We start from the raw sequence: 13347 nt of genomic DNA, 5'->3' as shown, positions 1-13347 counted from the left end.
TATTTCCTAAAATCGTCTGATCAAAACTAAGAGAAAGCCATTTAGCCAAAAAAAGAATTAATATGCAAATTTCATTTAAATAATTTATGTACGGAGAGCCAAAATCAGACATTGCATTAATTCAAAAACGTTCAGAAATTAAATAAAAAAACAAGTTTTTTGAAATGAAAGTAAGGAGCGACATTAAAACTTAAAACGAACAGAAATTACTCCGTATATGAAAGGGGCTTTTCCTCCTTGACACCCCGCTCCTTGCGCAAAGTTCGATTCTTTGTCGCAACTCTACTTTTTGAAACAGTAAAAAACTTTAGCGTAAAGAGCGGTGCGTCGAGGAGGAAAAGCCCCTTTCATATACGGAGTAATTTCTGTTCGTTTTAAGTTTTAATGTCGCTCCTTACTTTCATCTAAAAAAAAGTTTTTTTTTTAATTCACAGCAGAGAACCACACTGCATGAATGCACAGCGATAGCTAAAGTGGTGCTAGTTGTAGTAGTATTAGTATCATGCCGATTTTTTGATCATCTTCCTTATCATTTCTGGAATTTCGCAAGTTAATATAGTCAGTTATTCCTGTGTTACATCTTTTTAACAACCCATATACACAAAAACTACTTTGATTTAGTTCAATACTTCCCTCTACATTCTCTGAAATGCTCACCTGAATACCCTTATCTTTTTGGAAAGTAAATTTCCAACAGGCATACCTTTCCCAATAATATACACTCTGTGTAACCAATGAACGAACTGCCTAACTTACAGTCCTTTTTCTGAGGACTGTGGGAAGGTTGACATCTCAAAAGACATAATTACTGGACCTTTCAACAATGCTGAACAAAATGGCACTCTAGAAAGTTCGATCGGATGTGTTTTGAGGAATGATAGGTTAGAGAGGGGACTGATTGCCCTCCATTCATTTTTGACTCTTAAAAAGGGCACTAAAACTTCCGACTTCCAACCAAATGGACTCCATCCGATCCAAAGGTTATAAGACCACACGTTCCATAAAAACCTTATATGCCCCGGGGCATAACCTAAAACCATTGCCCATGAGTTCTGGGAGATTGTGTCCACCCCAAGAACAGTGTTATGTGATTTTTGGACTACTGGTAACAAAACCACTATCTAGAAATTTCAATTGAATGTGTTTTGGGAAAAGAGGATGCCACGGGGGGGGATAGTTGCTCTCCATCATGTTTTACTCTTAAAAGGGAACTAGAACCACACATTTACAATCAAATGAGCCTTATTTAAAATCCTAAGACCACACCATAAAAACCTTAAATGCCCCTGGGGCATAACTTACAACCTTTCCCCCAGACTCTGGGGGATTCTGTCAACCTCAAAGGCCTTTTTACATGATCTTTGGACTATTTTTGAACAAATTAGTTTCTCAAATTTTGCTCAAAGACACATCCTCAAAGACACAATTTCTAGATCTTCGAATTGCACTGAACAAAATGGCTATCTTAATAATTTTGAATAGATGTATTTTCGGAACTGATGGGCGTGGACGGGGGGTTGTTGCCCTCCAATCACTTCGGACTCTCAAAAAGGGCACTAGTCCTTTCAATTTTCAGTTGATTGAGCCATTTTCGAAGTTTCAATGACAACAAATAGCTATCTCGAAGTTTCTGTCAGAGACAATTCGTGAAAATGCAAGGGTTAGGGGGTGGGGTACCAGACCTCCGATCACTTTAAATCTTAAAAAGGGAGCTAGAGCTTCTGATTACCAATCCAATGAGCCCCCTCCAATTTTCATACGACCAACATTTATGTAAAAACCTTACACGCCCCGAGGGCATAACTTTCGACCCTTGCCCTAAGGGCTGTGGGAGGTTGTCATCTGCAAAGATATAGTTTTCAGACCTGTGTTTAGCTACACTCAACTACCCTACACTTTAACTACACAGTGATTGGCTGTCCCCCAATCACTTTCAACTATTAACATAGGCACAAGCCCCATCAATTTCCAATCGAATGAGTCCTATTCGAAGTTTTTACGACAACAAATAAACCATCACAAAATGTCTATCAGATGCAATTCGAGAAAATACGAAGTGTGTGGGGGGGTGTTATCTGCCCTTCGATCGCTTTGAATCTTAAAAAAGACACTAGAACTTTCGATTACCAATCCGATGAGCCCCCTCCAAACTGCATACGGCAACTCTTTCTATCAAAACATTATATGGCCCCAGGGCATAACTTACAACACTTGCCCTGAGGGTCTTGGGGGTAGGGTGTCATCCTCGTAGACATTATTTCCGGACGTTTTAACTGCACTGCACAAAATGGCTATTTTAAATTTTGATTGAATGTGTTTGTGGGAGGGGAGTTGACTGCCCTCCAATCACCTTTGACTATTAAAAGGGCACTCCAATTGAATGAGTCCTTTTCGAAGTTTCTACGACAACTTCTTCGATAGGAAGTGCCCTAGTCTAAAAAAAATAATACACTGTACCTACACCACTCTTTACCTAGCACTGCCTATGATTTACTGTGTGCTGTCAAGATTCTTAAAAGTTTTAAGAGATTTTAAAAATTTTGTACATTTTTGTTATTTATTTTCAATACACCAAATCTAAGCGTGGCTTGAAGACATTCAATTAAGTGTTTCGAAGAAAATTGAGCAAATTTTGTAATACGAAAAATTGTAGCGCATAATCTTTTGTGAGGACGAGAGAAAAATTAATAAATCAACAAAAAATGCAAAATCACTTTGCCTCCCCCCTCCCACTAAAAGCATACCTGAAAGCATGGACTTACTCCGGATTTTTGTTTGGGGCGGGGATTTTTTTTTCGGGGGTGTCTTACAAAAAGCTAATAAGCGTGTTAAAAATTTGTTTATGGGCCTTTTTTTAATTTCTTTGAAAGCCGCACAAAAATTTCGTGGGGTGAGGGTTCAAAACCAGTAATCCCCCTCCCCTGAATACAACCTTGCCTGAAAGTTCCAAACCAATTCTTCGGTCATGAGACAGAACAGGGCTTCGGTCATGAGACAGAACAGGGCTTATCAAAACGATAACTCTGAAAACACTCATTTCTAAAGAGAAAGGATATCCCCCCCATTTGACCAGATTATTTGTCCATCTGCTTGCATGAAATGTTTTAATATCGATTATTTACTCCAAAATTGCAACTTTGAATATCTTTCAGTATTTCACTTTTCACCAATGGGGGAAAAAAAAACCTGACTACGAAATTGAACCAACAATCCTAAGATCTGAACTTGGCCTTTTCGAAGAAACTCATGCTATTTGAATTTGGCTTTTGACTGTAGCTTTTTAATAATATCAATTCTACTTCTTTTTCACAAATTAGAGAGGCCTCTTTTCCAAGATTACGGGCGTGGATTGGCCAATCGTCTTTGGCGCCCAGATCTCTTCGACAATGAATATACGCCTTATCATATACGTGACCCTTGGTGGTACAGATACCCACAATTGAGACCAGTTGAAAGGTGGTGGTGGCAGCCTTCTTCATATATAAGGTCAAGCTATTTGTCACCGCACAAGAAAACGTATGTTTGGAGCACACATCCGTTCCGCTATTATCACGGTACGTAGAGCTATTTTTATTTGATATATTTATAGCTATATTTATTTAAGAAGAAAATTCTTAACTTCAAGACAAATATTTGATATGTAAAAGAATATTTCCTTTCCCCCTCTAAGAATCTCAAAGACAAGGATAATAAGAGACATCCTTATGAAAAGAGCCACTCATGTTCTTTTTGTTTAAACCGATATCTTTAGATAAAATTATTATCGTTGTTTTGTTATTTTTTTTACAAATATATTTGGACATTCCAAAAAGCCTCAAGCATCACTTTTAAGCAAGCTTAACACTAAATTTTTCCTAAGACCACAGTGTTCTTCTCTTACAACTTTATCTACAGCATCTCATAGTCTAATAAGTTAGATAAGTCAAAATAATTGCTAACTACCAGTGGCGGATCCAAGGGGAGGACCCCGACCCTCCCCCAAGATCTTTTTTGCCACTCTCATTCTTTTTTTATTTTTTTTTCAGTCTTGTTTAAAAATAGATTTGTCAATTGGGTCAATCATTGGTGCCCTTGTCACATTGCCCCTCCCCCAAGATTTTGCTCTAGATCCTACCTACTTACTACAAAAGTTAAGTTAATGCCACTATAGTTACCTCAATCACTCTTATCGTACTATAAAAGATTTAATTATATTTTTGCTTAAAATCACTAAGAATTTCCCAGTTTTCAAAAATAATATTCGTTATCTTTAACACCTTTTCCCTAACTGCACAACCCCCACATTTATAAAACTCAATAATCACACAATTAGCTCCTAAGGCCTCATATTTTTACCGTCAGTTTAGTAATGTTAGTACTAGTACTGTTAGTACCGCCTGTTTAGTACTCCTCCCAAAAATTTTCTTCCTTCACTTTCAACTGTCGATTTTTTTCTTCTATTTTAAACCATTCTCTACAAATCAAATCCTGGTTTAAGACATTCTCAAGATCTTCTGCCTAAGCTTCTTTGACATTTTCTCCATCACTGACACCCAATTCCCATCTTTGATTCGGACAAGTCCAGATTGACAACTCCTTTCATTTTTCTTAATATGCCAATACACTATCCTATTAGTATTCCACCCTGCTGTATAACCCATGTACTCAACAATTTTATCTATGATTCTACTTCGAATCATATTAATAAAACTTTACTGTCCTCCTTACTTCTCTTACTCTCCTTTTTATTTTTGTAGGGTCCATCTCCTAAAAATTCCTTGAACAAATCCCTTATCTGTTCCACCAAACTTTCTCAACACCCAGCTTAAAGCGTGAATTCTAGTACTCCTAGTGCTTTGATTCTTCTTCCTCTCACTGGACATCTTCTATTTCATAACACGTTTTCTAAAATGATTCCAAAAAGTTCCTGCAGTGGAAAATTCGAAAGTTCCTAATTTCATATCTTACTGTTCATGAAATTTTCCTCTAAAATTGACATTCTTGGATCTATCAATGTAATAAATAAACGAAATCGTAATTGCCTATCTTAGATTTCAGCTTTAAACTAACTTTTGGCACTACTAAATGGTGATCTTAGCTTTTAACACCAGTAACGGCATTCATATATGCTCGAAGTATGCTCGATTCTCCAAGTTTTCGATTTACCATGATATAATCAATAAGGTTGGACATCTTACCACCATGTGAGTATCATTCTAAGTGAGGGTTTGCATTGTATTGGTTATAAATAGATTATTTGTCATCAAAATTGCAATTGCTATTACCATGGCTATTTTCCGTCCCTATACCAAATTTACCTTAGCTAGGATACTACCTACCCCTCTTTGTTCCAACCTGGGCAGTAGACTTTCCTAGTAAAAATACCATATTCCTACTTGATGTTTTTATTTGTTCCTGTAACTGCGTGTAAAATTACATACTTAGTCATCATATCTCCTACTCCCTGCCTTTTTAAGCCATCCTTCCAAAAAGTAAGCACCTATTTTCATATTTCCTAACCCTAAGAGATGAGTTTCTGAAAATCCTAACAAGCCTAGTTCAAGACCTGAATAAGGCCGTCAAAACGTCAATGCTATAATTGTCTTTCAACGTCGTAACGCTCCTTGTCGCTATTTTTCAGGGCATTTAAACCATTGAAATTGTTGTGGGCTCAAGAAAAGCAATGGGTTCTGCTGGTACAAATCAGGGACTAATAACTTCTCAAATCTAAAAAAACCGCTTAGGTTAGCTTGGAACAGAACACTCAAGAGGTTTTAGGGGCTTACGATTGAATGGAAGGTTTTTGCAACCCCGGGCCCATCTTGTTCACTATTCCAGCTAGTGATACATCAAAGCCATCAAATATTATACTAAAAAGGAGGCAGACAATGTTAAAAACATTAATAGGAAGAGGCCATTCAGCCGAAAAACCCCACTTAAGTAATGAAAACCCAGAAGAAATATCCGTTAAATAAAATCCTGTGCAACACTTTTTGGTGACTAGGCTATAATTTCCTTGAGAGGTGCAAATATTCAAGGTCATCCAGCAGCACACATATGCAGGTACCTATCTGATTAGAAAACCTCGTGGAATTTACCCCGATACCGCTATGAGGACACGGAGGCAGGGTTCCCTTTCCGGGGATAGGTACGGAGGAAGAGGGCTTACGACAGAGTGGAGACCCCCCCCCCAAAAAAAAAAAAACTTACAACACCGAAATACGTCCAACCTTTTATACCCAGCCAATCCTCGAATATGTATATATGTATATTAACACTATACATATATAAATATACTAGCTGTTGGGGTGGCGCTTCGTGCCACCCCAACACCTAGTTGGTGGGGGCGCTTCGCGCCCCCCCAAGCCCCCCCGCGCGCGTAAGTCGTTACGCGCCCTAATAGTTACCTGCCATTGTAGTTGTGTCCCTATGTCCCACCTGTGAATATAGATAGATACATATATATATATATATATATATATATATATATATATATATATATATATATGGTTTTAACTACGTAAAACTTGCGAATATACAACATTCTTTGCTGTCCCATTGTCTTTGCATATAAATAGATTGTCAGGTTTACCGACTCTTGAACATGCAACATATAATGGTCCATGGGAAAACAATCTGTATTCAGATCTATACCTCATGATTCTAATGATTGCCCTTGAGCTTTGTTGATGGTGATTGCTAATCGACCATTCCCTGTCCCGGTCGTCATTTATATCCCCCTATTTCCCCCGGTGTCCCCGTTGTAGTTGTGTCCCTGTGTCCCGGTCGTCATTTATATTCCCTGTGTCCCGGTCGTCATTTGTATCCCGGTGTCCCGGTCTGTATATACATTCGTTTTTTAGTTTTGTTTTTCTCCATTATTTTTTTCCTTTTTTTTTCTTTTTTAGTTTATTTAGATTTTTAGATTTTTTAGTTTTTTTATTAGTTTTTAGTTTTTTTTTCTTTTTAGTTTTTTTGTAGTTTTTACCTTCTTTTTAGTTTTGTTAGTTTTTTTTTTACTTATGTCCTGGTCGTCATTTATACTCCCTGTGTCCCGGTGCTTTGTTGATTGCTAATCGAACATTCCTTTTGTCCTGGTCGCTTTCTCTTTGAGTGTCGTCATTTATTTTTTTCTTTTTTAGTTCTTTTAGTTTTTACCTTTTTTAGTTTTTTTTAGTTTTTTAGATGAAAATTTTTTTAGTTTTTTCCTTTTTTTCTTTTTAGTTTTTTATTGGTTTTTACCTTTAGTTTAGCTTATTTTTCAGTTTTTTCCTTTTTTTTAGTTTTTTTTTTATTTTTTATTTTTTTAGTTTTTTACCTTTTTTTATTTTTTTTATTTTTTTTAGTTTTTTAGCTTTTTTACTTTTTTTATTAGTTTTTATTTTTTTTTGTAGTTTTTGCCTTTTTTTAGTTTTTTCAATTTTTTTTTTAGTTTTTTATTGGTTTTTACCTTTATTTTAGCTTATTTTTCAGTTTTTTCCTTTTTTTATTTTTTTTTTAGTTTTTAGTTTTTTTAGTTTTTTACCTTTTTTTAGTTTTTTTAGTTTTTTAGTTTTTTAGCTTTTTTATTTTTTTTATTAGTTTTTAGTTTTTTTTGTAGTTTTTGCCTTTTTTTAGTTTTTTTAGTTTTTTAGCTTTTTTATTAGTTTTTAGTTTTTTTTGTAGTTTTTGTCTTTTTTTAGTTTTTTTCTTTTTAGTTTTTTTGTAGTTTTTACCTTCTTTTTAGTTTTGTTAGTTTTTTTTTTTACTTATGTCCTGGTCGTCATTTATACTCCCTGTGTCCCGGTGCTTTGTTGATTGCTAATCGAACATTCCTTTTGTCCTGGTCGCTTTCTCTTTGATTGTCGTCATTTATTTTTTTATTTTTTAGTTCTTTTAGTTTTTACCTTTTTTAGTTTTTTTTAGTTTTTTAGATGAAAATTTTTTTTAGTTTTTTCCTTTTTTTCTTTTTAGTTTTTTATTGGTTTTTACCTTTATTTTAGCTTATTTTTCAGTTTTTTCCTTTTTTTTATTTTTTATTTTTTTTAGTTTTTTTACCTTTTTTTATTTTTTTTATTTTTTTTAGTTGTTTAGCTTTTTTACTTTTTTTATTAGTTTTTAGTTTTTTTTGTAGTTTTTGCCTTTTTTTAGTTTTTTCAGTTTTTTTTTAGTTTTTTATTGGTTTTTACCTTTATTTTAGCTTATTTTTCAGTTTTTTCCTTTTTTTTAGTTTTTTTTTAGTTTTTAGTTTTTTTAGTTTTTTACCTTTTTTTAGTTTTTTTAGTTTTTTTAGTTTTTTAGCTTTTTTATTTTTTTTATTAGTTTTTAGTTTTTTTTGTAGTTTTTGCCTTTTTTTAGTTTTTTTAGTTTTTTAGCTTTTTTATTAGTTTTTAGTTTTTTTTTGTAGTTTTTGTCTTTTTTTAGTTTTTTTCTTTTTAGATTTTTTGTAGTTTTTACCTTCTTTTTAGTTTTGTTAGTTTTTTTTTTACTTATGTCCTGGTCGTCATTTATACTCCCTGTGTCCCGGTGCTTTGTTGATTGCTAATCGAACATTCCTTTTGTCCTGGTCGCTTTCTCTTTGAGTGTCGTCATTTATTTTTTTCTTTTTTAGTTCTTTTAGTTTTTACCTTTTCTAGTTTTTTTTAGTTTTTTAGATGAAAATTTTTTTTAGTTTTTTCCTTTTTTTCTTTTTAGTTTTTTATTGGTTTTTACTTTTATTTTAGCTTATTTTTCAGTTTTTTCCTTTATTTTTATTTTTTTTTTATTTTTATTTTTTTTTAGTTTTTTACCTTTTTTTAGTTTTTTTAGTTTTTTTTTAGTTTTTTAGCTTTTTTACTTTTTTTTATTAGTTTTTAGTCTTTTTTGTAGTTTTTGCCTTTTTTAGTTTTTTCAGTTTTTTTTTTAGTTTTTTATTGTTTTTTACCTTTATTTTAGCTTATTTTTCAGTTTTTTCCTTTTTTTTAGTTTTTTTTAGTTTTTAGTTTTTTAACCTTTTTTTAGTTTTTTTAGTTTTTTAGCTTTTTTATTTTTTTATTAAATTTAGTTTTTTTGTAGTTTTTGCCTTTTTTTTAGTTTTTTTAGTTTTTTAGCTTTTTTATTAGTTTTTAGTTTTTTTTGTAGTTTTTGCCTTTTTTTAGTTTTTTTAGTTTTTTAGCTTTTTTATTTTTTTTATTAGTTTTTAGTTTTTTTTGTAGTTTTTGCCTTTTTTTAGTTTTTTCAGTTTTGACGTCACCTGATCCAGTTTTTTCAGGTGACGTCACCTGATCCACAGATCCACACACAGACAACTTATTATATATATATATATATATATATATATATATATATATATATATATATATATATATATTTATTTATTATATATATATATATATATATATATATATATATATATATATATATATATATATATATATATATATATATATATAATGAATTTCCAACTAAATATTTAAGTGAATCGCTACTATATGTTAATATTCCATCACTTTGCAGGTACACCTAGCTACAGATGGAGACGCTACTATTGAAGATATATTTTTTCAAGAAAACTGCCTGGAAAATTTAACAATTTATATCTAAGAATGATTGACTTATAACATTTAAATGTATGTATGATTGAATAAGAAATAAAAGCCCTTTTCATTTTATGAGCATAACATGGATTATTCGCATCTATTGAGATGTTCAAGGAAACTTTTTTTGTAGATTTTATGTCCGTGCCCATACGTGCCATGCATAAAAAATATATATATATATATATATATATATATATATATATATATATATATATATATATATATATATATATATATATATATATATATATATATATTTCTAGCCAAATATTAAATTGAATTTCTACTATATATTCCATCACTTTGCAGGTACACCTAGCTACAGATGGGGACACTACTATTGAAGATATATTTTTTAAGAAAGCTATCTTTTAAGCTTATGGTTAAAATGCTAAATATAGAATACTTCAGGTGAATTGATTATGAAATGGACTTCTGACCAGAGGCGGATCGGATTTTCGTGAAGGGCGGGGGCTTATAATAGGTTGCTTTGATAAACTTGCGAACAATTAAATACCCGCAATTAAAGGAAACCTCGACAACTACGTGTCGTAGGTAGGCAGTGGAAATGGTCGTAAATTTGATATAAAACCTGGTGAGGGTTAAAGTTCTAATCAATCTGTTGAATTTAAAATGGTATAAAATATTGATTAAAAAAATAGTAAGTTGAAAAACCACCCCGTCATAAAAAATAAAAAGCTGTTCATTATCTATAAAAAATAAAATATTTAATATTTTCTGCATAATTTTTTGCTTTTCTGCTTCTGACTATAATAGCGAGTGAGTTAAGAATTTTATTCTAAAAAAAAACAAACAAACAAAAAACTGGTCTTGAGCCATCTTTTGGGGTCATGCACTCGTTGTGAGAATTTGTATATATGAAACCATTTAGCATTTCTCCTAACTTTGTGACATCACTTAGTAACTATGATAGTAATGAAGAGTAGGAAATGAAGATAAACATACAACTTATATATTCGTAAAAGATATATTAAACATTAAATACTAGTTCTTTTTGGAGCGTAACAAGAAAAACAGAACGAAGAGATAGAAATGTATAGAATGCATTTAAGACGAAGGTTTTAAGTATAGGCAATAAAGCATTATATAATCACTGTTTCTTTTTAAAAGTAGTTTTTTAATAAACAGAGTCAACGTTGACGAAATCTCAAAAATTTACTAATCAAAATTTTACTTTTCATAACAACGTAGCGCATCTTTCCACTTTTTAAAGTTCGATATATTTCGCTTCAATTACAGAATTCACAATTTCGTAAGAAAAAGTCTATTTCTCTACTTCCGCCACATCTATTTATTTCACGGTTGATGTCTACCTCAATATTTTGGAGAACGTTTATAATGGCTAGTCCTGTCAGTCTAGAGATCTGTCAATTTAGAGCTTTTAGTTAGTATTTCCTCTTCTATTCATCCTAAAATATTTGAATAAAGACCAAAATCGTCAGAAAAATACGAACTCCAATAAACATGCATGTAGGTATTTGCTTCAAACTAAGTATATGAGTCGAAGTACTCCTTAAAAAACAAATAAGTATGTGTTTGTTATTTTTGTATTTGATAGGTATAGATTGGTTATTTAATTCCTCAGGGTTTCAAGCTGTGGTAGATTTCCAATTATTTTTTTTTTAATCTTGAAATTTTCAGATATTCAATTGAAAGTTTAAATCTCGATATGTCTGTTGAGCACAAAAATAAAAAATTGAAACTTGACTCAGATTTAGCATTAAGTAAGTGAACTATCCTGTAAAAAATTTGATTTATAAACAGCCAATCTTGGAAATATGATTGGATGGCATGTATCAAAATAAGTATAAAAATCCTCATCGGTATATATATCAGTTTAGACGTTTCTATGGACAAATATATGCAACCCCTATACAAAAACATAACTATATTTTGTGACTAGTTGGATTGAGAAGGTGAGAAATTCTGAATGAATATTGTAGTTGCATCCCGTTTCTGTGGTTAACTCAAGTTGTGTAAATTTCCACTTTTTATCAAAATTTTTAATAGTAAATGTTTGAAAAAAATCGATGCCATTCCCTGATTCAAACTGAGAACTGAGAGACCCATCAATACCAGCTAGATAAAAAATAAACCCAAAATTATTTGCCTTCTTTTATAAAAAGTGTTTCGAAAATCTATTCTTCTTAAATGATTACTCCCACCTTTGAAGGAATATTTCGACTCATATACTTAGTTTTAAGCATATGCTTATACAAACCTTTATTAAAGTTCTAAGAGTTTTGCCTTTATTTTAATGCTTTAGGATGAACAGAAGAGGTATTGCCGCATATAATGCAGAGCGTTAATTATATGAAAACAGACAGTAAAGCGGCCACCATTTGCTCACCAAAATACAAAACTTAAATTAATAATTTTTGCACTTCTCATACATTTACTTTCTGTTATACAAATCCCCTTAAAAACAACCATGTTGTGAAGACCACCCCGCTTCGCAAAAAAAGCAAACCAAAAAAGCCAAAATAGACAGCTGAAAAAAGTAAGGATTTCAATTTCTTCGCCTCAGTGCCACAGCAAGACTCGAAAACTAATTTTGACAGTAAAAAAAAGTATATATTTTGCTTTTCAACCCCGTTGTAACAAAACAATCCTGAAATATTATTTCGACAGCCGGAAGAAGTTAGGATTTTAAATTTCCCTCCTTGTTATTACGAAATGAAGATTTTCGCCTCCCAGTTGGCTTTTGTGATAATACGGACAGATTCCCTCGATAAACCTAAATTTAATTAAATACTTTTTGCCAGTATGCGTCATTAATAAAATCTAACAGAGACCGCAGAAAGTAACTGAAACCTTGTTTGAAACTTATTTGCAAAAAGAAACAGTATTGATAATTAAAAACTTATAATAAAAACTCAACTATTAAAACCAATTACAAAAAAATTACTTTCGTCCCAACCCAAACCAAAGCAAGCGGCCCCGTCCATAAAACCACCACTACGTCACTTCCCGCACCCGTCAGTGCCTCCAACCTCCCTTCATAAGAAGGAAAATTGAAGCGTTCAGCATGAGTGGTGAGGGGAGAAAGCTCCCCTCTTATTGCTGAAATGACAGTTCATTTTGGAAAACTATACTTTATTTCGAAAAGCATATACACTAAATAGGCTGTTTTCATTGAAGCATTGTTCTGCAAATATTGAAGTTGAATTGAAAGAGTCAAGTTTGAGAGGACAGTAGCTCTAGTTACATTCAGGGTAACGCTGGGCACACCATTAAAAAAGAACAGAAATTGAACATAAAACATTTTTTAATATATAAAGTAGAACTTAAAATAGTAGAAATTATCCAGTATATGAGGAGGTTGTCCCTTAATTGAACCCTCACTCCTTACGCTGAAGTTTGACCTTTTGTCCCCAATGCGTTAAGAAAAACTTCCCCAGAAGGATGGCGATTGAAATGGAATAGAAAATATTTTCCACAAGAAAAGATGAGCTTTCTGATTTGCATTTGGTTTAAGCAATATAATTTTCAGTTTAACTGTTTTATAATTAAATAGAAAAAAATAAGTTCTTTTCAACTGAAAGTAAGGTGAAACATTAAAACTTAAAACATACAGAAATTATTTCGCATATCAGGGGGACTCCCCCTCCTCAATGCATCACTCTTCACGCTGGTACTTTTAAAAAAGCTTCTTGCTCTAATTAAATAGCCCTTGTGCTTCGGGTGTCGTTATTGAAGAATTGGGACAAAAATCCGAACTTTGGCGTAAAGAGCGAGGCATTGAGGATAGAGCAACCACTCCACGGAAAATTCCTCTCCCAGATAATTC

At 32.3% G+C, this 13347-nt stretch overlaps 1 protein-coding gene across 1 annotated transcript in view; it reads left to right on the top strand.

The window, feature by feature from the left end:
- LOC136029539 (uncharacterized) overlaps window positions 1-9608 on the top strand; it is a 59221-nt gene extending 49613 nt beyond the window's left edge. The window contains exons 5-6 of the mRNA XM_065708010.1: window positions 3318-3554; window positions 9454-9608. Of these exons, the coding sequence (XP_065564082.1) occupies window positions 3318-3554; window positions 9454-9488 (272 nt within the window). The 3' untranslated portion in view covers window positions 9489-9608. The remainder of the gene's footprint in view (window positions 1-3317; window positions 3555-9453) is intronic.
- The last annotated feature ends 3739 nt before the right edge of the window (window positions 9609-13347 follow it).

The sequence above is a fragment of the Artemia franciscana genome, chromosome 7 (assembly GCF_032884065.1).
Source record: "Artemia franciscana chromosome 7, ASM3288406v1, whole genome shotgun sequence".
Classification (NCBI taxonomy): Eukaryota; Metazoa; Arthropoda; class Branchiopoda; order Anostraca; family Artemiidae; genus Artemia; species Artemia franciscana.
The sequence above is the reverse complement of the archived record's forward strand: the minus strand, read 5'-3'. Positions and strand labels throughout refer to the sequence as shown.